Source organism: Microcaecilia unicolor, chromosome 1, assembly GCF_901765095.1.
Source record: "Microcaecilia unicolor chromosome 1, aMicUni1.1, whole genome shotgun sequence".
NCBI classification, from domain to species: Eukaryota; Metazoa; Chordata; class Amphibia; order Gymnophiona; family Siphonopidae; genus Microcaecilia; species Microcaecilia unicolor.
In genome coordinates this window covers 64313320-64339152 of record NC_044031.1, presented here as the reverse complement: position 1 = coordinate 64339152, position 25833 = coordinate 64313320, and the positions used below count along the sequence as shown (strand labels likewise).

The following is a 25833-nucleotide window of genomic DNA, read 5'->3' as shown; positions in this document are numbered from 1 at the left end:
AGTCAAGGGTATGTGAATCATGCCTTAAGTAGTACTGAAGCAATGTCTTCGCATCCTACTGACTAATACAGCATTTATATAGCCCATGTAATCCTCAAAAGTTCAATGCAGGTAAACAAAAGCATTCATCAAATACATAAAACTCAAAATAAATTCCGTTTATAACCAGAGACATTATCAACCAAAGAATAAGCAACCTAGAATATATCATGTATCCTCTCACTTCAGTTCAATGGGTGGCGAACCTTGAAACTTCATTAGCCAATGATCGGGATAATAAACCTTAATCATGCTGCAAGTTTCTTACTAAAGATTAAATAGTTACACTCTACTTTTAGATCAACAATTAATTTCAAAAATGATGAGACTCTTCCCTTTAAAGGTGGCTGAGGGGAAATATGATAGAGGTCCATAAAATAATGAGTGGAGTGGAATGGGTAGATGTGAAGCGTCTGTTTACGCTTTCCAAAAATACTAGGACTAGGGGGCATGCGATGAAGCTACAATGTAATAAATTTAAAATGAATCAGAGAAAATGTTTCTTTACTTAACGTGTAATTGAACTCTGGAATTCATTGCCAGAGAATGTGGTAAAGGCGGTTAGCTTAGCGGAGTTTAAAAAAAGGTTTGGACAGCTTCCTAAAGGAAAAGTCCATAGACCATTATTAAACGGACTTGGGGAAAATCCACTATTTCTGGGATAAGCAGCATAAAATGTTTTGTACTTTTTTGGGATCTTGCCAGGTATTTGTGACCTGGATTGGCCACTGTTGGAAACAGGATGCTGGGCTTGATGGATCCCAGTATGGCAATTCTTATGTACATCCCAAGTCACCATCATCAGCCTATACACTCCTAGCAATGGATTCTAAGCTTATATTCACCTGAAGATCTTAATGTGTGATTGTAGGTGGCAAGAGATTCTATAAACCAGAGCAAAACCCCACAGAATCTTGTAAATAGGGTTTTTATTCTTAGGCGTCTATACATGTAAGAATTTTCCAGCTAATTAGAGGTTCTTTAAGGGTACAAACTCTCAAACATAGAACATGACGGCAGATAAAGGCCATATGACCCATCCAGTCTGCCCATCCTCTGTAACCCCTAATTCTTCCTGTTCCTAAGCGATCCCACATGCTTATCCCATGCCTTTTTAAATTCTGGAACTGTCCTAGACTCCACCACCTCCACCGGGAGGCCATTCCAAGCCTCCACCACCCTTTCTGTGAAATACTACTTCCTTAGGTTACTCCTAAGTTTATTCCCTCTTAACTTTGTCATATGCCCCCTCATTCCAGAGCTCTTCTTCATTTGAAAAAGGCTCTCTTCCTGTACATAAATGCCCTTGAAATATATAAATGTTTCTACTATCTCCTCTCTTCCAGCATATACGTGTTGAGGTTCATAAGCCTGTCCCTATAATTTTTGCATTCAAGACAGTTTACTAATTTCGCAGCCGCCCTCTGGACAGACTCAATCCTGTTTATATCTTTCCGTAGGTGCAGTCTCCAGAACTGCATGCAGTACTCCAAACGAACTTATACAACGGCACTATCACCTCCTTTTTTCTGCTGGTCATGCCTCTCTTTATGCACCCAAGCATCCTTCTGGCTTTGGCCGTCACTTTTTCTACTTGTTTGAAACTTTAAGGTCATCAGACACAATCACCCCCAAGTCCCGCTCTTCCTTCGCACACTGAAGCACTACACCCCCTATACTGTACCGTTCCCTAGGATTTTTGCGACCCAAGTGCATGACCCTGCATTTTTGGGGATTAAACCTTAGTTGCCAAATATCGGTCCATTCCTGTTGCAGAGTTTAGTATCATCCATAAAGAGACAACCTTACCAGACAGCCCTTCCGCAATATCGCTCACAAAAACGTTAAAAAGAGCCGGCCCTAGGACCGATCCCTGCAGTACTCCACTGACATCCTTTTCTTCAGAGCAAGCTCCATTTACCACCACCAAATGTACTTATAAGTACATTTCTGACTCTTAGGAGTCTTCAGCACAGAAAAGGCAAAAAAAACTGAATGAAGGATACGAGGCAAGAAAGGGTGAATATATTAGGGGAAGTAATGTTTTTCCAGTTTTTAGACAATTTTTTCTTAGCATCAGGAACATTTTACCAGTTTGTCATTTGCTCTTTTTTCCACCTTTGATAATACGTGCAATACACCTGGTCTGGTCTTCCATTATGGTATTTTTAAATAGCGTTCACGCATGATTTAAAGTCCTAACCTTTGCGGCCGACCCTTTCAGCTGCATTTTAACCATTTTCCTCATTTTGTCAGTCACCCTTTCGAAAATTGAATGCGGCCACATTAGATTTCTTTAGTGACTTCACTCCAGATATCAGCTCACATTTGATCATGTTATGACCACTGTTTCCCAGTGGATCCAACACAGTTAATTCTCGTACTATTCCCTGCATTCCAATAAGGACAAGATCTAAAATAGCTCCCCTTCTTGTCTGTTCTTGGACCGGTTGCTCCAAGAAGCAGTCATTTATTACATCTAAGAATTTTACCTCCCTAGTGCTCCCTGATGTATCATTTATCCAGTGAATATTGGGGTAATTGAAATTACCCATTATTATGCCAATTTGCCAGCTTTCCTAATTTCCGTAAACATTTGTTCGTCTGTTCATTCTGTCCTGATGGATGTAGCACAGCCCTACCAGTATACTCTTTCCCATCACTCATGGAATTTGTATCTACAAGGATTCCACATTGGTGTTTCATGTAGAATATTTGACTCAATTCCCTACTTAATATATTGCGCAATCCCCCCTCCAATTTGATCTACTCTATCATTGAGATATAATTTGTTCCCAGAAAAAACTCACTGATTGTCCTCCTTCCACCAGGTCTCTGAGATGCCTCTTCATTTAGTGCTATATACTCCGACTCTCCCATCTTATTTTTTAGGCTTCTAGCATTTGTATATAGACACTTCCAATTGTGTTTTTTCCTTGCATCTACAAGCTGATTTGAAGTTGATGAGGATAATTTGCACCCTTTATACTCTGTTCTCCTATTGAACAATCCTGGCTTTCTTTCACCATTATTGAAACCTTTCTATTGGGATTCTCTAAATGTCCTGTTTCAATAGTATCCTTCGAGGATACACCACACCGAACCATGTGCTCCTGGGAGACTGTAAGCACCAGCAGCCTGGTTCCATCCTGGTTAAGTGAGCCTCTCTAAATTGGCCTATAGACTTTTTTCAGCCAACTTGACTGCTAGACTGCAATTACTGCAAAACACTGCAGCGAAGATGATTAAGGTGCAGAAAAGACTGATCATGTTAACATCTACATTGATCAAATTTCACTGGCTGCCCATTAACCTACTAGTGCCCAATGTTCTTATCAATTTGTTCCCATGTGGCTTTGGGTTAAAGCCCAAATTACTTTTAATCTTGCATGTTGGGTATATAAGATACTCTGCGGTATGTCCAGAATACTTATTTTCATTTCTTTTATCTCCTACTTCATCATGTGCCATAGATTCATTCCTTTTTTATTTTCCATCATATCTAAAATAAGATTTAAGACATTTTTAATGGCATTTCTGTATAAGGGAGATGCTACGTGGTGTTCACGCCCAATTGATATTAGAAAGATTAATTCTCTCATTGTTTTGAAAACAATTGATAACTTATCTGTTTAAAAAAATGTTGCTTCTTTTGCTGTGACTGTAGTGTTCCATATCCCTCCTCTATTCTGAACAGCTTTGTTTAGTCATGATACCTTTTATAGGATGTACACATGGAACAATGAGTGTGCTATGATGATTCCATGAATGGCTGTCATACTTGTTTGGTAATTACTTTGGTGAACTGACTACATTATTTCATTTAACATGTTAAACTGTTGTCAGTACCGAGATTTAGATTTAGTAGTGGGTACTGTATCTTTCTAATTGTTTCTCCCTAGTATTTTCAAGAAGGCATACCTTAAGCATCCATCCTAATACTAAATAACGAAACTATACACGATCTACACAAAACCAAACTCTTAACACATGACTGATTAACCTCTATGATAATGATTAAGCAATTCACTTAAACCTTATGCGGAATAGGGACTCTTTAGTCGATGACCTAATGCATGTTACTAACCAATCTACTACTCAGGAGCCTTCATGCACTACCACAACTTTTCTCTTCTTTACCATGTATGTATGCACATGTTATTTATATTTATTTATATATATATATATATATATATATATATATATATATATATATATATATATATACACACACACACACCATGATCTATTCCATATATGTAAGCACTTTAATTCAATACCATTTGTAACTCTGCTACCCGGAAATGGCAATCGCCATTATGGCAAATGTAAGCCATATTGAGCCTGCAAATTGGTGGGAAAATGTGGGATACAAATGCTACAAATAAATAAATAAATATTTATGCAGACATTACACAACTGAACTGGGACCACTTGCTAAACCTAATGGCTCTTTCTGGGTCATGTACTGAAAAATAAGTACAGAAAAATGACTAAAAAATAAATGTCATCTGATGGCCTCAATGCAGTAGGCCATGCAGAGTGGCAACAACCAAAAAAATAAGTAAAAATAGTTGAACATAACTAAGCATCTCTATGTAGTGCCAAAGCTACAAAAAACAAATTTGAAAATATTACTACAGCCTGATGTTAAAAGTAAAGGAGGCCATTACAACCAAAAGATTGCCCTTCAAAGAATGGAAAAAGGACTCAAATGAAGAAAATAAGAAGCAACATAAGCACTGGCAAGTCAGATGCAAAGCATTAATAAAGAAGGCTAAAGGAGACTATGAAGAGAAACTTGCCACAGAGGCTAAAACTCTCAGTAACAACTTTTTCGAGTACATCAGAAGCAGAAAGCCTGCAAGGGAATCTGTGGGACCCTTAGATCATGGAGGAGCAAAAGGGGCGGCTCAGGGAGGACAAGGCCATTGAAGAAACTAAATGAATTCTTTGCTTCTGTCTTTACAGAAGAAGTTGTAAGAAGTTGTTCTGCCTGTACCAGAAATAGTTTAAGGGTGATGATGCAGACGAACTGAAAGAAATCTCAGTGAACCTGAAAGATGTAAATTGACAAATTAAAGAGTAGTAAATCACCTGGACCAGATGGCATACATCCAAGGGTACCCAAAGAACTCAAGCATGAAATTGCTGATCTGCTGTTAGTAATATGTAACCTGTTTTAAAAGTACAGTAGTCTGGGCTTTTCTGTACCTCTTTTCGGGGTCTTTCTGTAGACAAGATGAAATCATTTTCCTAAATGACTTTCCATACTTTTTCAGCATTTCTTTATCTTGTACACCAGTCTCTAACGTTGGGGGATCATTCTGTAGTGTCAGCATTAAAACCTAAAAAGAAAAATTAAATTGTTGGAAACATCCAAAGAGCCACAGTATGCATTAGAAACACAAACAAGGTGTGCATTCAAAAATATTCAAATTATAGTTATATATTCAACTTTACTCTAGCACACACTTAAGAACAAGTTTCTAGACTGTAAAATGAGCACGCAGGAATGACTGTCTCATAGGAAGATAAAGTATTTGGGCAAAAATGTCTGAGGTTTTTGTTCAACAGTGGTGGTCACATCAGGTACTGGAGATTTATTCTAGGAATCAGAGCGACTTACCTGCATTAGAGTGCCCAGAAAATCTTTTAAAATTATTCTGTTAAGAGATTAAATGAACCAATGTGACCAATGATTTAAGCTATATTTTAAGTGTAAAGTCTGTGCCATCACAGCCAATTAGCTGGGTGTTCAGTTGCTTCACTGTAATGCAAATCCAGTAGTACATCAAATATTAAACATAAAAAGTTACCTAACTGATTTGGGTTTTATTTGAATTAGATAATATATTTTTATGTAATACATTTTTATTTTTGTTATTACCTGTTCTGTAGCCTTTGGGGGAGAGGCAAGTGATTGACAAGTGATGTCCACATATATTGTACATGTGTATGCTATACAGTTCTGCATAAATGTTATACAGTGAGCCAATCTGTTATCAAATGTTCATCAATAAAGGAAAACAAATGCTGTAAAACCAGAAACCAGAGAGCTGCCAAGGTTAACCCCTTTTGTAGAAGGGGTAAGATATGGAGAAATAACGAAAAATTATTTTATCTGATAATTTTCATTTCTTTAGTCGAAGCAGATGAATCCAGACACTTGTGGGCAGTGAACATCTACCAGCAGGTGGACAGCGCGCTGAGAGAGCTGAACTGCACTGTCTTTAAAGGATGGGATGCTCCTTGGTCAGTCAGTATTTCTCATGACAAAGCAGAAGACAACAGAATTATAAAATTTCTCCTTCCCCACAGGAAAAAGTGATAAAGAACTGCCAACACAAACCGATTACAACAGTCCATTTAAAATATAAAAATGCAGCAACAAGTTCCAACAGAGAGAACTAAGTAATAGGAACCGTCGGAAAAGCAGGGTGGGCCTCTGGATTTACCTGCTGCGACTAAAGGAAAAGAAAATATCAGGTAAGAAATTATTTTTCATTCCTTAGTGTCTGCAGCAGATGAGTCCAGAAACATGTGGGATGTAGCAAAGCAGTCCTAAAGTAGGATGGGAAACTGAAGATCCCACGGATAGCACTGATACTCCAAAAGATGCATTTTACTGAGCGGAGACATCTAAATGGTAGTGTCTGGAGAAGGTATGTGAGAAAGACCATGTCACCGCCCTACATAGTTCCTCCAGGGAGAACAGACGGATTCCATCCAGGAAGTCATGACAGCTCGGGTAGAAGGTGCCCAGAATCCGTCCGGAAGTAGTTTACCAACTAGTAAACACGCAGACCTGATAGCATCCCTGAACCAGTGAGCTAGCCTGGCTTTGGAAGCCACATTACCTTTCCGAGGTCCCAAGCAAAGCACAAATGATATGAACAACAGAACTTATTGGTCACTTCCAAAAATGTAGGTTTACAAGGCAAACGTCAAAGCAGCGAATCTTTCTGGAAGTGGTTTACTAGCTAGTTAACACGCAGACCCGATAGAATCCTTGAACCAGCAAGTCAGCATGGCTTTGGAAGCCGCACTATCTTTCCGAGGTCCTGAGCAAAGCACAAACGATATGACCAATGGAACTCGTTTTGTCATTTCCAAAAATGTAGGCATACATGGCGAACTTCAAGGAAGCGGGAAGAAACAAAGGTCAATTGAGATGAAAGGCAGAAACTACATTAGAAAGAAGAGACAGGACTGGGTGCCCCATCACCTCTTTAGGAGAAATTCAAAGGATCAACAGGACGAAGTCTGGAGTTCCAAAATCCTGCTTGAACTGATACCTGGATCTCCGATTAACTGTAGGTTGCACCGGACGATGGCACCTGATACCTTTAAAACGAGAGCGAGCCTAACCCAAACGGAAAGATGCCGAGTCTTTATTTATTTGTTACATTTATACCCCACATTTTCCCACCTATTTGCAGGCTCAATGTGGCTTACAAAGTACTGTAAAGGCGTTTGCCATTCCGGTTGATAACAAATACAAGACTGTGTTGTGGTCAAATGAGATAGAGGTGAATCAGGCGTCGTGGGTCGAGGGAAAGAGGATGGTAGACTGTCCAGTTCAATCTTTGATTACGTTGCGTTGCAGGGTGTGGGGATTTATGTTGGATCATTGGGATAGGCTTTTTTTTTTTTTTTTTTTTTTTTTTAAGAGGTGGGTTTTTAATGACTTCCTGAAGTTTAGGTGGTCATGTATTGTTTTCACAGCATACGGGAGTCCATTCCATAGTTGTGCGCTTATGTAGGAGAAGCTAGATGCATAGGTTGTTTTGTATTTTAGCCCTCTGCAGTTTGGGTAATGTAGGTTTAGGTATGAACGTGCTGATTTGAGTCTGTTTCTAGTTGGTAGATCTATTTGGTCTGTCATGTATCCTGGGACTACGCCGTAGATGATTTTGTGGACCAATGTGCATATTTTGAAAATAATCTGTTTTTTGATTGGGATCCAGTGTAGCTTTTCTCGAAGGGGTTTAGCGCTTTTGAATCGTGTTTTACCATATATCAGTCTGGGTGCTGTTTTTTGGGCGGTCTGGAATTTTTTTATGAGTTCTTTACATCCCGCATAGATTCTGTTGCAGTAATCTGCATGGCTGAGGACCATTGATTGTGTTAGTTTTCGAAAGATATCCCTCGGGAAGAAAGGTTTTATTCGTTTGAGTTTCCACATTGAGTGGAACATTTTCTTTATTTACAGTTTTTACTTGGCTCTCGAGAAAGTGAGGTTGTGGTCGATTGTGACTGAGTATTTTTAGGCTGCCTGAGATAGGGAGTGCATGTCCTGGGGTGTTTATGGTTGTGGGTTTGTAGTTATGTTGAGATGAAAGGATAAGGCAGTGTGTTTTTTCAGTGTTCAATTTCAGTTGGAATGAGTTTCCCCAAGAGTCCATGATGTTCAGGCCATCATTGAATTCATTAGTTATTTCATTCAAGTCATGTCTGAAGGGAATGAAGATTGTAATATCATCTGCATAGATGAATGGGTTAAGGCCTCGATTGGATAAGGACTTTGACAGTGGGATCATCATCATGTTGAAGAGTATTGGTGATAATGGTGATCCTTGAGGTACTCCACATTCTGCTTTCCACGGTGATGATGTGTTTGAGTTTGATTTTACTTGGTATGTTCTGGTGGTTAGAAAGCCCTTGATCCAGTTGAGTACGTTTCCAACAATCCTGAAGTGGCCAAAGAGTCTTAATATATTATGGTTTACCATGTCAGATGCGCTCGACATGTCGAATTGAAGAAGTATGCTTTTACCTATGGCTATTTCCTGTTTGAATTTGGCCAGGAGAGTGACTAGGACTGTTTCGGTATTCTAGTGGGAGCAGAATCCTGATTGTGAGTCGTGTAGTATTGAGTGCTTGTCCAGGTATTCCATAAGCTGTTTGGTCACCAGGCTCCCCATCAATTTTACTACTAGATGGATGGACACAACTGGGCGGTAGTTGGTGAGGTCGCTTGTTTTTTTCTTAGTGTCTTTTGGTATTGGGGTAAGTAGGATGTTACCATAGTCCTCGGAAATAAACCTTGTTGTAGCGTGAAGTTTAGGTGGGATGTGAGGTCTTCTATGAATCGGCTAGGGGCGGATTTAAGTAGATGACTGGGACATATGTTCAGTTTGCAGTGGGTGTTGGCGAATCTATGAGTTGCTTGTGTAACTGATTCAGTGGTGAGTAGATCTAATGTGGACCAGATGCAGTCAGCTGGGTATCCTCCCGGGATTAGGTCTAGGTTGTCAAAGAAGTTTTCGATGTTGGTGTTGTGATAAGGAAGAGTGCTGCGTAATTTTGTTATTTTGTCCTTGAAGTAGGTAGCCAGTTCAGCTGCAGATGGGACATCTGTGTTGGATGTGGTGACAGGGGTGGTGTCTAGTAGTTTATTTACGAGTTGAAATAATTTCTTAAGATCTTTGTTATCCGGTCCTAGTTTAGTCTTGTAGTAGGACCTTTTGGTTTGTCTAATTGCATATTTGTATTTTCTGTGAGTTTGTTCCCATGCGTTGAGTGTATGTTTGTTTTTTGTTTTATTCTATGCTCGTTCAAGTTTTCTGGATTGTGTTTTGAGTTTTTTTAAATCTTTAAACCATGGTATCAAGTTTTGTCTTTTTGAATCACCCGGATCTTTCACCAGCTTTGGTAAGTTCTCATCAAACAGCTTGCCCTTAAAAAGGGAGCTTAATCAGCCATTGGTTGAAGTTGCATCTGCCGCCCAGTGGCACAACCACAGCAAATGACAGCTGTGATGGACAAAGACTGCTTGGTTGACACCCGAATCAAGCCATACAAGGAATCTGCCAAATATGCCAGCTCCATTTCCACATCTGGCAATTCAGGCAGAGGTTTGAATATAAGACTTCTGGAAGGAATCTGAAATCTGTTCCACCCAGCTATGGCAAGCCCTAGCAGCACATGAGCTACAGATAGCTGCCTGCAGAGAGAGAAAGAAATTCTGAATTGTCAGAGGAAGGCTGCGCTGAATCCACCAGTTGAGGCCGAGTTTGGCTTGGAGGGTCCAAGACAGATGGAGACCAACAGCTGAGAATGAACCCCTGAATTGTTCTGATGTGAAATCTGACCCATGGAAAAATGTCCAAGATAGAGGCCATTGCACCTAGAACTTGAACATATTCCCAGACCACAGGACCTGGTAGAGAAAGTAGAACCTGACTTGGGTGTGAATCTTTTGCTGATGAACAACAGAAAGAAATGTCCTCCCTAAGCCTATGTCAAATATCACTCCCAGTTATGCCAAGATTTGTGTTGGTAAAATGGAATACCAATCCTAAGGACTGAAGAAGAGTAGATATCTTGGAAGAAACTTAAAGACTCTCTTGATAGGAAGAATCACAAATCAGCCAAATCGCAAGGTATGGATGAACCTGCAATCCATCCTTGTGAAGGAAGGCTGTCACTACCACCTTGAAAAAAATATGTCCTTGGTGATGTGGAAAGGCTGAATGTCATTGTCAAACATTGGCCACGGCAGGAATACAGAAGAACAGTATCCCTTGTAGACACACAAACAAAACAATCACAACAAGGGTGACAAAGAAAAGGGCAGCAGACGATGTCCAAAATAACACCTTTATTGAAACATCCAAAGACTCAACACAAGTCGTGTTTTGGCCCACAAAGGCCTTCCTCAGGAGTCTTTAGTTGGATGTATGTTGATGTAGAACTACGTCCAAAATGGTACTGGTAAAGCAAAGATACTTACCTGTAGCAGATATTCTCCAAGGACAGCAGGCTGATTGTTCTCGCTTGTGGGTCAACGTCTGTGTCAGCCCAGGAAACGGCAAATTTTTCACCAGCAAAACTAAAAAGTTTTCCCAGAGCCTTCTGGCGCGCGAACTGCGCGCACCGCGCATGCGCAGACAAGTTTCCGCCCATCGCATGAGCATGCCTCCTCAGTTTAATAAAAAAAGCATATAAACAAAGAACAACAACTCCAAGGGGAGGTGGGCGGTTTTGTGAGAACAATCAGCCTGCTGTCCTCTGAGAATACCTGCTACAGGTATGTATCTTTGCTTTCTCCGAGAACAAGCAGGCTGTATGTTCTCACATGTGGGGTATCCCTAGCAACCAGGCTCACTCAAAACAACAAACATTGGTCAATTGGACCTCGCAATGGTGAGGACATAACTGAGATTGACCTGAAACCATAAACAAGTAACAGAGTGCAACCTGGAACAGAACAAAATGGGTTTAGGAGGGTGGAGTTGGATTCCAAACCCCGAACAGATTCTGCAGCACTGACTGCCCAAACCAACTGTCGTGTCGGGTATCCTGCTGAAGGCAGTAGTGAGATGTGAATGTGTGGACTGATGCCATGTTGCAGCCTTGCAAATCTCTTCAATGGAGGTTGACTAAGAGGCTCATTTTCAAAGCACTTAGCCTTCCAAAGTTCCATAGGTTTCCATGGAACCTCTCATGAAGCGAACTACTAAAGGTTGTCCCACAGATAGGCTTACCCTCTAAACGGCAATAAGCACTAATCGCAATAAAGTGAACTCTTATGGCGTTAGTCTTGAGACCAGACTCTGATAAGTGTAGAAGGTATTCAAGCAGGGTCCGTGTAGAACAAGAAAAGGGATCTAGGGCCTTGCTGGCCTTGCTGTCACACCAGACGGCAAACCTCCTCCATTTGAAAGAGTAACACTTTTTTGTGGAATCTTTCCTGGAAGCAAGCAAGACTCGGGAGATACCCTCTGAAAGACCTAAAGAGGCAATTTCTAAGCTCTCAACATCCAGACCGTGAGAGGTTGGGATGTAGAAGCAACCCCTCATTCTGGATGATGAGGGTAGGAAAACAGTCCAATCGCCACGGTTTTCGGAGGACAACTCCAGAAGAAGAGGGAACCAAATCTGATGGAGCCAAGAGGGCGCAATCAGAATCATGGCTCCTCGGTCTTGAGTTTCAGCAAAGTCTTCCCTACTAGAGGTATGGGAGGATACACATACAGAAGGCATGTTCCCCAATGTAGGAGAAAGGCATCTGACATTAGTCTGTCATGGGCCTGAAGCCTGGAACAGAACTGAGGTACCTTGTGATTGATTTGAGTGGCAAAAAGATCCACCAAGGGGGTGCCCCATGCTTGGAAGATCTTGCAGGCTACTCCCATGTTTAGTGACCACTCGTTAGGTTGCATTATCCTGCTCAGTCTGTCGGCCAGACTGTTTACGCCTGCCAGATAAGTGGCTTGCAGAAAAATGCCGTGATGGTGCGCCCAAAGCCACATCTGGAAGGCTACCTGACAGAGGACAAAATCCGGTGCCCCCCCCCCCCCCCGCCTCTCCTTGTTGGTATAATACATAACAACCTGATTGAATTAAAATGATTTGGTTGGACAGCCGATCTCTGAAAGTCTTTAGACCGTTCCAGATCGCTTGCAGTTCCAGGAGGTTGATCTGAAGATCTTTTTCCTGAAAGGACCAAGCTCTTTGAGTGTGAAGTCCATCTACATGAGCTCCCCACCCCAGGAGGGATGCATCCGTTGCCAGCACTTTTTGTGGCTGAGGAATTTCGAATGGACGTCCCAAGGTCAAATTGGATCGCATCATCCACCACTAAAGAGAATTCCGACAGTCAGTGGGCAGTTGGATTACATCCTCTAGATCCCCCACAGCTTGATACCACTGGGAAGCTAGGGTCCATTGAGCTGATCTCATATGTAGACATGCCATGGGAGTTACATGAGCTGTGGAGGCCATGTGCCCCAGAAGTCTCAGCATCTGCAGAGCCGTGATCTGTTGAGACACTCGAACCATGGACACAAGGGACAGGAGGTTGTCTGTCCTTGCGTCGGGAAAATAAGCTCGAGCTGTGTTCAACAGAGCTCCAATGAATTCCAACCTCTGGACTGGGGTGAGATGGGACTTGGGAGTAATTTATCACCAAACCCAGCAGCTCTAGCACCTGAATATTCATTCGCATGGACTGTAGAGCACCTACCTCCGAGGTGCTCTTCACCAGCCAATCGTCAAGATAAGGGAACACATGCACTCCCAGTCTGCATAGCGATGCTGCTACTACCGCCAGACACCTTGTAAACACTCTGGGCGCAGACGCCAGCCCAAAAGGCAATGCACGGTACTGAAAGTGCTGAGTTCCCAACCAAAATCAAAGATACTTCCTAAGTATCGAGATGTGTGTGTAAGCATCCTTTTAAGTCCAGAGAGCATAGCCAATTGTTCTCCTAAATCATGGGAAGAAGGGTGCCCAGGAAAACCATCCTGAACTTTTCTCGGACCAGAAATTTGTTCAGGCCCCTGAGGTCTAGAATAGGACGCATCCCCCCTGTCTTTTTCTGCACAAGGAAGTACCTGGAATAGAATCCCAGCCCTTCTTCCCTGGTGGAACAGGTTCGACAGCTCGAGCCTTTAGAAGGGTGGAAAGTTCCTCTGCAAGTACCTGTTTGTGCTGGGAACTGTATGAATGCGCTTCTGGTGGGCAATTTGGAGGTTTGGAATCCGGACTGAGGGTGTATCCTAACTGGACTATTTGAAGAACCCACCGGTCGGAGGTTATAAGAGGCCTCCTTTGGTGAAAAAATATCAACCGCCCTCTAACCAGCAAGTCGACCGGTACAGACACTTTTATTGAGGCTATGCTTAACTGGAGCCAGTCAAAAGCCTGTCCCTTGCTTTTGCTGGGGAACAGAATGGGCCTTAGATGCACGTTGACGACGAGAATGAGCGCGCTGGGGCTGAGCCTGGCAGGAGTGTACCTACGCCTAGGATAGGAATAGGGAGCACTCCTCTTCCCCCACCCCAAAATACCTCCTAGATGAGGAGGCAGTAGCAGAAGGCGCCCGGTGGGAAAGAGAATTCATTGCATAATTATGCTTCTTGATCTCATTAACAAGATCCTCTACTCTTTCACCAAAAAGGTTGTTCCCCCCCCAGCAAGGAACATCCGCCATTCGCTGCTGGACAGAATGATCAAGGTCAGAGATATGCAGCCATGAGAGTCTGTGCATCACTACACCCTGAGCAGCGATCCTGGATGCTACAACAAAAGTGTCAAATGTACCCCTGGCCAGGAACTCGACATGCCTTCTGCTGCCTGACCACCTGGTGAAAAGGCTCGGCCAGCTCCATAGGGAGTGCATCAACCAAGCTCGACAGTTGCTGTATCGAGTCCCGCAAGTGCATACTTATGAAGAGCTGGTGGCGAGCACAGAGGCGTGATACTTCTTCCTCCCAAAAGAATCAAGAGTTCTAGCTTCTCTGCCTGGGTGCGCCGAAGCATAGTCTAGTACTCCTGGCTCTCTTGAGGGCGGAGTCCACCACCATGGAATTGTGGGGTAACTGGGACCTCATCAATCCAGGTTCACCGTGGATCCGATACTGGGATTCAGCTGTCTTCAGGACCACAGGGCTAGACAGAGGGGCCGACCAGTTTCAAATAAGGACTTCCTTCAGTACCTTATGCATAGGAACTGTTACAGCCTCTTTAGGTGAAGAAGAATAATCCAGGACTTCGAGCATCTCAGCCCTGGGCTCATCCTCAACCTCCACAGGGAAGGGAGTAGCCATAGCCATTTCCCGGACAAAAAAGGAAAAGGACAGACTCTCTGGTGGAGGTAAGTCTCCTCTCTGTAGAGGGGAAGGATCAGAGGGAATCCCAAAGGACTTATCAGAAGAAAAGTACCTGAGATCTTCCTCCTACTCCCACGAATGCTCCTGCTCAGTGTCAGATAAAGCCTGTGTCCAGGTACTTTGACACTGAACCTGCCTTGACGCCGAGGAATGATGTCCTCTATGGCAATGTCGAGAGGACGACGCCCGATCCGACTGCGGCGAAGCTCCCTCCACCGATGTCGAAGGGGAGTCGACCTGGATGGTAGCTGACGCCGATGCCGCACCGCAGTCAGAGACCTCACCGCAGGAGAAGGGCCAGACACCACTGCAGCAGATGGTACAAGGGGCGCAAGCACCCCCAACACCAAAGCTGACTGACATAGCAGTCCCTCGAAGATCTGGAAATAAAGCCCGGATGCGCTCATCGAAAGCCACCATCGGAGAAGGCTGCGGGGTCGGTGGAACAGGCGGTGTCAGAATCTGTAGAGGCTCAGGAGCAGGTATCGAGCTGCTAGGAGACCGACGCATCAGCACCTCCTGTATCGAGGGGCAGTGATCCTGATCCTCTCGGCGCCGACGCTTCTCGGGTGCAGACTCTCTCGATGCCCCGGAGCTCCCGGTACCGTATGTCAAAGGAGAATGACGACGGTGTTTCTTCGCCTTCGCTCGACGCCCGTCATAGAGACTCCTCAGTATCGATGAGGAAGACATGGAATCCTCACTTCTCCTAGGGGCCGGGGCCAATGAACGTCGGTCCCGGGGGGCCTGCATAACAGGAGGCCTCGAAGCAGGTGAAGACCCACTCGACGCCTCACTGCTCCCAGCACAAGTTGGTCTCTCAGCAGTCATTACCTCTGCTCCCAACGTCGATGCTCCTCTCGATGTCGATGCTGCCAACCTCAGTACTGATGTCGAAGGACTGGACCGAGCCCCAAAAAGCTTTTCTCGTTGGGCTTCTCAAGACGCTTGGGTCCGTTTCTTCATACAAAGACACAGACTACAAACGGCTGGGCTATGGTCAGGCCCAAGGCACTGGATACACCAGGCATGGGTATTGGTACCAGAGATGGTCCGGTTGCACCAAGTACAATGTTTGAAGCCGCTGGGTGTCTTCGATGACATGGAAGGTAAAATGGCTTCAGTGAAATCAAAAGATGCGATTGTACCCGTTAAGAGAAAAAAGGGCACAGAAAGGAAGGGGATAACCCGACCGCACGGCCAAAGCCGGCCGCATCAAAAACAAAGGAAACTTTAAAAGGGGACAAAAGTAAAAAAACTATGTGAACTTTTTTTTTCTTTTTAACTGTAGAATTGAAATAAAAGTAAAATAAAGTGAAAAGCCAAAAACTCTTTCCTGGACCTGACAGGAGCGCCGAAAAACTCTACCGCATCTCAACGCGGAAAAAAGAAAACTGAGGCACGCTTACGCAACGGGCGGGAAATCGTCCGCGCATGCGCGGTGTGCACGGTTCGCGCACCCAGAAGGCTCTGGCAAAACATTTTAATTTTGCTGGTGAAAAATTTGCCGTTTCCTGGCCCGACACAGACATCGACCCACATGTGAGAACAAGCAGCCTGTTGTCTGTCCTCAGAGAATAATTGATATCTTGCTGCTTTCTACCAAATAAACATTCCGTAAAGCGTTTGGACACACAAAGGTTTTTGAGGAAGGCTTTTGTGGGCTGAAACACGACTCATGTCGAGTCTTTGGATGTTCCAATAAAGGTGTTATTTTGGACATAGTCATAAATTGACAATATTTCCCAAGGATTGCAAATCACAAATCTTCTGTGGGAAGGTGAAGTGGAAATCCAGGGAGATCCAGGGAGGTTATAAACTCTCCCTGATGGTCTGAAACTATTACAGACTGCAATGTTCTAATACATATTGTGTTGTCATTGCAAGTAGTATACCATGCCATACCTATTATTCAAATATTTTTACTGCTGTAATTGCCTATTGCTCATGTTTGATCTATTCTTACTGTACACCGCCTTGAGTGAATTCCTTCAAAAAGGTGGTAAATAAATGTTCCCATTGCGAACCTTTAACACACTGTTGACTCTTTTGACATCCAAACCCAGGTGGAAGGAAGCTCCCTTCTTTGGAACTACAAAGTAAATGGAATAATGTCCCATCTCCAGTTGCAACTGGGGACAGTTTCGACTGTGCCCAACTGAAGGAGCATTTGCAAGGTGGCTTGAACTGGTTGATATCTGGACTGGAACTTGCATGGAGATTCTAAGAAAAAAAATCTGCAGTGGAATGGGAGAACTCCAGTTTGTAACTCTGCTTTAGGATTTCCAGGACACATTTGTCTGAGGTAATTCTGGTCCACTCCTTATGGAACCTGGGAGAGGAGTCCAGCTATTATGAAATCCGAACAGAGACCCCCATCATTTGGGAGATGCAGAAAGAAATGGTAGACTTAAGAGTTGAAGCAGAGTTCTCTCTGTCAGCATGAAAGGCAGCTTTCTTTGTTGAAGTGGCAACCCTGAAAGTTATATTTGCCTGGCCTGTAGCACTTGGCCTCATGAAACCTAAGACGAGGCTGAGAGGATTTAAAAGAATCTTTAGACTTGCCCTCTGGCAATCTCTGAGTCTTGGAATCCCTTAGGTTTTTACCTAACTTCTCTAACTTCTCCAAACAGCAGCTTACCTCTAAAAGATAGCTTAAAAATGTGACTTAGGAGCCACATCAGCTGTCCAGTGCCTAAGCCAGAGCTATCTTCTTGCAGAGGGGGTCAAGAATTGGCAGGTGTGGCCTTGCACTAGAACTGGCTGGCAAAGCTGCACAATGGAGCTAACTAGTGTAACAGAGAGCCAGAGCTAGATGGTGTAGCAGAATATGGCTGTTTGTACCATTGTGCACTATTGATCGCAAGCTGCAGTGGGATGTGAACCAGCAACTTCTGTGCTCTCTCAGCTGGCTGCTTTAACCATTAAGCTACTCCTCTACATTGAAGTAGCTCTGTAATATCACTAGCTGTCCAATACAATTAAAAGGTGCAAAAGTGCAACAGAAACATTTAGAGACACTACAGCATACAGCTAGTGGTGCCGCTGAAACAGTGGTGGCTGGAGCTGATATGCAATAGCTTTGGCCAGTGTCAGTGTGCAATACCAGAGAGAAGAGCTGCTGTGGCAAGCGAACACAGCTAACCTTTATCACTGTAGCGTAGTGTTAGCTGCCCCAGCCATGCAATGAACTGCTGTCAAGGTAAGCAATAGGGGAGAGTCAAGTAAAATATGCCCCAATTTAAACAGAGCTGAGTTCCACAGCTTCTAATATGATGCACAAACCAGCCTTGAACCTGTGACCAACAGGATGAAAGCCAGTCACTTTCCAGAATAAAACTATTTTGCTGTAAATACTGCACCTGGAGAAAATGCTGCAGCACCGAGGTTCCATGGTTATCTTGGAGACCAGAGCACTAGCCTCAGAAAACAACATGTAACATTTCTCAAAGAAACATGGAACCAACAGAACTAAGCCTGACTCTAAACTGACTCCTTTGTAAAGGTGCTGAAAAAAGGAATACCTGTACTGTCAATATAAATAGAGTTCTGGTAACAAAAAAAGTTCCACAAAAAAGTCAGAGAAACTTTCAGAGTGGGTTTGGGTTTTTTTTTTTTTTAAGTAACCTCCCTCTGTGGAAAAAACTGAGGGGACTGTAGCTCTCTAAATGAAAAGTATCTAAGAAAATGGGAACACTAAATAGACCCTTTCAGAGGACCTAACACACATGGTGCACTGCCCTGGTGCCCCCACACTAGGAACAGCAAGCAAAATCTTAACTCACCATAGGCAACATGGCCTTTTGGTGACTGCTGCCACCAACGAATCCCACTTTAGGCAAACCTAGCTTTTCCAGCTCAGGCGTTGAAATAGGGTAAAGACATGATATAGCCACCGCCACTTGAAGGACAATGTGTGGGGTGACCCCACTGAGCATAAATGACTTACTGAATGGCCTTATTCACTAGGAAAAAAAAAAAAAAAGACTGAAGCGGTATTTTAGTGCTCACCATTTTAAGATTAGCAGATGCAAGTGTAACAGGATCAGAAGAAGAAATATTAAGAACCAGGAGAGCCTTAGGTATAAAGGAAGGCAACTCTTCCTTATGAAAACACCTGCACCGCAGTGGGATCATCAGATTCCTCTATAAACAGGTCCACCTCCACCAATTCTGTTTGCAGAAACAGACTGCCCTGAAATAACTCCCTCAGAATAAGAGGCAGACAGGGGACCAATAGTCCCTACTTCTGAGCTGGAGTGCAAATATCTCCTCTTTGGGGCAGGGTCCATAGTGGAGTCTGAGGCAGGGAGCAAGCCATAAATCTCCAAAGGCTGAACTAAAAAGGAACTGTCAGTTCCCCTACCAGATTTATGGAACAGCAGAATGAACTTTTTTTTTTTTGGGGGGGGGGGGGGGGGGAATGGATGTCAAAAGACCCTAGTCCTAGAGAAACTCCCCCAGAGCATCTGACATATGTCTAAGGATCTCTGAAGCAGTACAAGGTAAAGAAGCTGTCGACAGCGTTGCTCCCGAATTGCAATGCTGTGTAAAAGGCTGCCGGATCACTTGCAGCCCCATAAGGACAATGAGCCCGCATCTCTCCCACACGGAAACTAACGAGGGCTCCCCGAACCCGGCCCCCTCTGCCAGAGGGAGAGCTTGCACAGCCACCTGGACACCGTCCCAGTGCTGTTCCCCACTTCCCACAGTGGGACCTGTTTTTAACAACTTTGGCAGCCATTACAAAGAAAAGTAAAACCGCAACCGTGCCAAAGGTGAAAGAAAATGTAAAGATACACTTACCCTGGCCCTGGGATGACCAGCCATTGGGAGGCCTGCCTGTGCTGCTGGAAACACACTCACCTCCTCTCCCTCACTTAGCGCTTTATACTGGCCCAAACCAGTATCTTTCCTGCAGCCAAGGCTGTGGGCTTTAAAGAATTATGCCCCCATTTGCTTTTTTTTTTTTTTCTTTTTAGAGTGAGAAAAGAGTATGGAGGAAGGGCTGGAGAGGAGAGAAGAATGGGGGAGGGACCTGGTATCACCAGGTGCATCCCCTAAAGCCAGCACCACTGAGCCATGCACCCCAAAGGTCTACTGAACTGAGAGACCCAAAACAGGAGCCATCATCAGATGAGACCAGGAGCTTCTGAGAGACCATCCATTCGCCTGCTGGAGAAAAAGAATACTGACTGACCAAGGAGCAACCCATCCTATAAGACAGTGCACTTCAGCACTATCTCCACCTACTGGTAGAGGGTCATCTGCTGCTAATGTTAAGGAATAGCCATTGTAGTAGAGCAAAACATAAGCCCTTCTATGACTATGAAATACCCAAAACAAGATGGGAACATAAGAAAACAGGAAATTATGTTTAAACCAAATGGTTTTGGGGGGGGGGGGGTTAAAAGGTATTAAAATGTTTATTTTAAAAATCCTATTTTTTCTTCTGCCTTATACATCCAGGTGACCAAACCTTAAGTTGGAGGGGCAATGTCTGAAGTCCAAAGTCAGTGGAATACATTTCCACTTGGGAGGGCCAGCACACCCAGTTCCACTGCCTATGCCTGAAGCATCCCATTTTCCATTAACAAGGTCAGTCACGGCAGGAGTTGCCATCTTTCCTCCCATGTTTTTCCTCACACACACACACTCAAATCCCAGTAGCTATATGGCGTGTATCTAATCCTCCTAATCCTACAAAGTCCTGTCAACAATCCACAAGAATTCTTCACAGACTTAACACCAATTTCCTCCAATGCCACAACCACCAGCACTAAATGTTTGGCAATTTGTGGCCTGCTGCTGTCAGCTGAGGGCATGTCTTGTGCCAACAGGAAATAGCCCTACTGTACCACTCCGCCCTCTCAAAAAATAAGCAGATCATCTCCATGTAGTGTCCATACCCTGCTGGCTCTAAGATGTACAAGACATGGAAATCATCCAAGGAGTTTAACCTTAAAGCACAGAGAAATCCTATCCTTAGCACAAGCAATAGGCCATTTTCCATTTCTGATCGTGTCTAAATGAGGGGTCTCCTAATCTGGCTCATGTTATACTTATCCTACTAAACTACCAAAGAAAACAATCTTTAATCACATTCAAAACTATTTTATACTGTTATGAAGATAGAATTAAATCACCACACTTGCATAAAATATGCATTATAATAAATGTATATGCTGACTAACATTTCGTCATCTGGATTGGAGAAAACTAACTTTCTTCACACATTACGCAGGTCAGTAAACAATCCTAGACAATCAACTGTTGATTGATAATTACATCTTACAACACCCACTCTCAAGCCAGACCATCGCTACTTAGTAAGAACATAAGTCCAAATTGTTTCTGATTCAAATAAATTAATTTCAAATTGCTTATCGCAGCTGTAGAATAGTAATTATGCAGTTCAAAAATCTCCACCTTCAGAGATTCCTTATGTTGTAAATTCAGGAGTTGAATTGCTTATCTCAAAATGATCGCTGATAAGCATAAAAACCTTCCATCTTCACAGTCATTTGAATAAATATCACTTCCAAATGCTTCCCAAATTAGATAGCTTGTAGATCTGTTAGTCGCACAATTTCCCAACTTCACTCCAATTTGAACTCATGCATTGATCAATCAAATCTGGCTTTACACCAGGCATTTCCTTAACTCCTGCAGAGTTTCGTTTACACGCGTCTTCAGAAGGAACTGCTGTTACAAAACAATATATAGGATGTTCTCAAGCAGGGTAAGTTAAATCTAACCATATCAACAAATATACAACTAAATTACAACATACATGCGTACCTTTTAGTAACAACGAACATTTTCCAGGCACACGCCAAGTCCAAAATAGATCACACCCCAAACAGGACGTGTGTTGACGTACAAGCTAACATTGAATTTAAAAAGCTAGAGCTAACCACACGGTCACTGGATAATGATAATTGATAATCTATTACTTAATTACTTAACACCATTCCACCTCTCTGTTGAGGCCCCCTGGATGTGTAGTTCCCCATGTGTAGCTGAAGCGTTGCTCCTTATACAACCTTTCTTGTAAATTACCTCCCATATGCCGTAATTTAAGTAATACCATGTACTTCAAATCAGACAAGATGATACAATTGTGTCCAATGCATCGTGAGTGGAGCACCCTGTTTATTGGTTCTTATAGTACTAATATGTTCTCCAATTCGCAATTAAATTTTTCTAGTTGTATGACCAATATAATATTGCCCAAGGATACTTCTGGATTGGGATGAATTAAGACGATTAAATAAAGCTCTAATTAGATCTGAATTGCATTCCACAGCCCTTGTAGAATATTGCCATACTGAGGATCCAAAAGAACCGAGATTTTGTGGGTAATACTGATTACATGGACAAATGGAACCGAGTTATCACTCAGTGCTCCCTTGATTTAATGCTGCTAACCATAGATGCATTACAATCTATTATTGTTTCACAGAAGAAAATCCTGGAGAAGGACCCCGAGATGGACTGACAAAAGTACATGTGAGAATGGAGTGGATTTAGCACCGTTCACAGAAGAGAATGTGTATGAACAACTAGGAAACCTAAAGGTGGACAAAGTCAAAGGACCGGACAGGATCCACCCCAGGATATTGAGGGAGCTCAGAGAGGTTCTGGCTGGTCCTCAAAGATTTGTTTAATAAATCCTTGGAGACAGGAGAGGTTCCGTGCGATTGGAGAACGGCAGAGGTGGTCCCTCTTCACAAAAGTGGCGATAGGGAAGAAGCTGGAAACTACAGGCCGGTAAGCCTCACTTCGGTTATTGGAAAAGTAATGGAAGCGATGCTAAAGGACAGGATAGTGAATTTCCTGGAAGCCAATAAGTTGCAAGATCCAAAACAACATGGTTTTACCAAAGGGAAATCGTGTCAAATGAATCTCATTGAATTCTTTGACTGGGTAACCGGAGAACTGAATCAAGGACGGACGTGCTATAGACAATCTACTTAGATTTCAGCAAAGCTTTTGACACGATTCCCACAGGCGGCTCTTGAATAAACTGGACAGGCTGAAGATAGGACCTGAAGTGGTGAACTGGATTAGGAACTGGTTGACGGACAGAAACCAGAGGGTGGTGGTGAATGGAATTCGCTCGGAGGAGGGGAAGGTGAGTAGTGGAGTGCCTCAGGGATCGGTGCTGGGACCGATTCTGTTCAATATATTTGTGAGTGACATTGCCCAAGGGTTAGAAGGTAAAGTTTGCCGTTTTGCGGACGATACTAAGATTTGTAACAAAGTGGACACCGGGGAGGGAGTGGAAAACATGAAAAAGGATCTGCGGAAACTAGAAGAATGGTCTAAGGTTTGGCAATTAAAATTCAATGTGAAGAAATGCAAAGTGATGCACTTAGGGAGTAGAAATCCACGGGAGAAGTATGTGTTAGGCAGGGAGAGTCTGATAGTTACGGATGGGGAGAGGGATCTTGGGGTGATAGTATCTGAGGATCTGAATGCAACGAAACAGTGTGACAAAGTGGTGGCCGTAGCCAGAAGGTTGCTAGGCTGTAAAGAGAGAGGTGTGACCAGCAGAAGAAAAGAGGTGTTGATGCCCCTGTATAAGTCATTGGTGAAGCCCCACCTGGAGTATTGTGTTCAGTTCTGGAGGCCGTACCTTGCTAAGGATGTAAAAAGAAAGGAAGCGGTGCAAAGAAAAGCTACGAGAATGGTATGGGATTTGTGTTACAAGATGTATAAGGAGAGGCTTGCAGACCTGAACACGTATACCCTGGAGGAAAGGAGAAACAGGGGTGATATGATACAGACGTTCAAATATTTGAAAGGTATTAATCCGCAAACTAACCTTTTCCGGAGATGGGAGGGCGGTAGAATGAGAGGACATGATATGAGAGTGAAGGGGGCAGACTCAAGAAAAATGTCAGGAAGTATTTTTTCACGGAGAGAGTGGTAGCTACTTGGAATGCCCTCCCACGGGACGTGGTGATGAAAATGGTAGCGGAATTCAAGCATGTGTGGGATAAACATAAAGGAATCCTGTGCAGAAGGAATGGATCCTCAGAAGCTTAGCCGAGATTGGGAGGCGGGGCTGGTGTTTGGGTGGTGGGGCTAGTTCTGGGCAAGACTTCTACGGTCTGTGTCCTGAAAATGGGGCTAGTTCTGGGCAAGACTTCTACGGTCTGTGTCCTGAAAATGGCAGATACAAATCAAGGTAAGGTATACACAAGAAGTAGCACATACGAGTTTATCTTGTTGGGCAGACTAGATGGACCGTGGTCTTTTTCTGCCGTCATCTACTATGTTACTATGTAAATTTATTATAATAAATTGCATATTTTATGCAAATGTGGTGATAATTCTACCTTCATAACAGTATAAAATAGCTTTGAATGTGATTAAAGATTGTTTTCTGTGCTACTTTAGCAGGATATGTATTAAAAATAGCACAAGAGATGCACAATATTAGTTGTCCCTGTTATACAAATAGGGGTCTCATATGTTATACCTGTCAGGGTTTCCATAATGAATAAACAAGTGTATACAAACTGATCCCATGCATATTCATTGTGAAAACCCTGAAAACAAGACTATGTGCAATCCTCAAGGACCACAGCTGGGGACCCAATTATGTACAAGATTTGCAAAGTGTAAAACCCTCATCTTCCAACAAAACCCCCCAAAGAAAAACAATGTATATAAAATAAAAACATTGAAGGTTTTCAGCCTCATTTACTTACCTTCATTGGTGGGTATTTATGATAAGGTGCTGCACCTGTTGCTAATTCAATGGCTGTGATTCCAAAACTCCAGATATCTGCTTTGAAGTCATAACCCCTAACCTGAAAATTCAAAAGAGAAAACCTTTTAGTGCCTAATGCATACTACACACAGAGCAATTTCACCCTCTATACACCCCTATGTACAAACAAGTATGTCTATGCAGCCAGAGTTATTCATAAATACTTCATACATTTCAAATGATAGGTGAACAGGTAAGTGACATTTTAGCTGGACAAACAATAGATGTGACTTCTGATGCTGCACCATGAAACAGACATATAATAGTGCTACAATATCCCTCTACTCCTTGATTTCGCATCGCTGCATTGCAATTTCCGAGTAAAGCTAGGTGCACACAGACCTCTGCTCTTACGGAGACCGTCAATAATGCCAAGAGTATTAAAGGGAAAGAGCACTCCGACCATAAGTATTGCCATACTGGGAAAGACCAAAGGTCCATCGAGCCCAGCATCCTATTTCCAACAGTGGCCAATCCAGGTCACAATACCCGGCAAGATCCCCAAAATGTACAAAACATTTTAAACTGCTTATCCCAGAAATAATGGATTTTCCCCCAAGTCCATTTAATAACGGTCTATGGACTTCACCTTTGGGAAGCTGTCCAAACCTTTTTTAAACTCCTTTACCACATTCTCTGGCAACGAATTCCATTAAGGAGTTGTAGTCTCAGAAGGTCTCTAAGCCAGGGGCTGTAGGAAAAATGAAACCAGCCAGAAGTGATGCCCTGGGGGGGGGGGAGTCCTCCATCATCTAGACCGCTAAAGCTCTGTCTCGGACGATGCACTTACCCTAGTGCTGCAGGCGGCTAAAATGGAGATTGTGGATATGGTGGTGAAGAAGTTAGAGGTTTGGATGGGGGAACTTGTAAAAGTAAAGCCCACTGAAGGGCGCATTCACAAGGTCAAGGTGGCACTGGTCAGGGAGGTTGACCTTGTGGCGTCAGCTACGAAACAAATACACTGCTTGAGTGAAAAGGTGGAGTACCCAGAAAACAGACACAGGTCTAACCTCCATATTTATGATGTTCTAGAGGGGATGGAAGGGCTGACCCCACTAGTGTTTATCCAAAAAGTACTCAAGTGGTTTCCCGAATCTCCAGCCAAGTCCATGTTTGAATTAGAATGAGAACACAAAAATAATATTCAGATCCACACTACTGCTGAAAAATTGAAAAATCAAAAAACCATACAAGCAGAATAATGCTGTCTATATATCAAAAAATCATAGGGGGGGAAAAAGTCTCAACAAGTGCGGCAATTATTTAAACATGAAACCTATTGCACGCAAAACAAGTCATCATTGACTGAAAAAACCCCCGATGAGAAAAATAATTTTTATTTTTTCATGCTGTTTTAATAGCACTAAATACTCAAATCATATGTCAAA

At 43.1% G+C, this 25833-nt stretch overlaps 1 protein-coding gene across 2 annotated transcripts in view; it reads right to left on the bottom strand.

Annotated features, from left to right (window-relative positions):
- The window catches only part of OXSR1 (oxidative stress responsive kinase 1), a 258627-nt gene that overhangs the window by 113531 nt on the left and 119263 nt on the right, over window positions 1–25833 (bottom strand). For both annotated transcript variants that reach the window (XR_003941568.1, XM_030198016.1), the window contains exons 7-8: window positions 24384–24485; window positions 5254–5387 (exon numbers count right to left, since the gene is read on the bottom strand). Coding sequence is in view for 1 of the 2 variants with exons in the window: in XM_030198016.1 (XP_030053876.1) it covers window positions 5254–5387; window positions 24384–24485 (236 nt within the window). In the remaining variant the exon portion in view is untranslated. The remainder of the gene's footprint in view (window positions 1–5253; window positions 5388–24383; window positions 24486–25833) is intronic.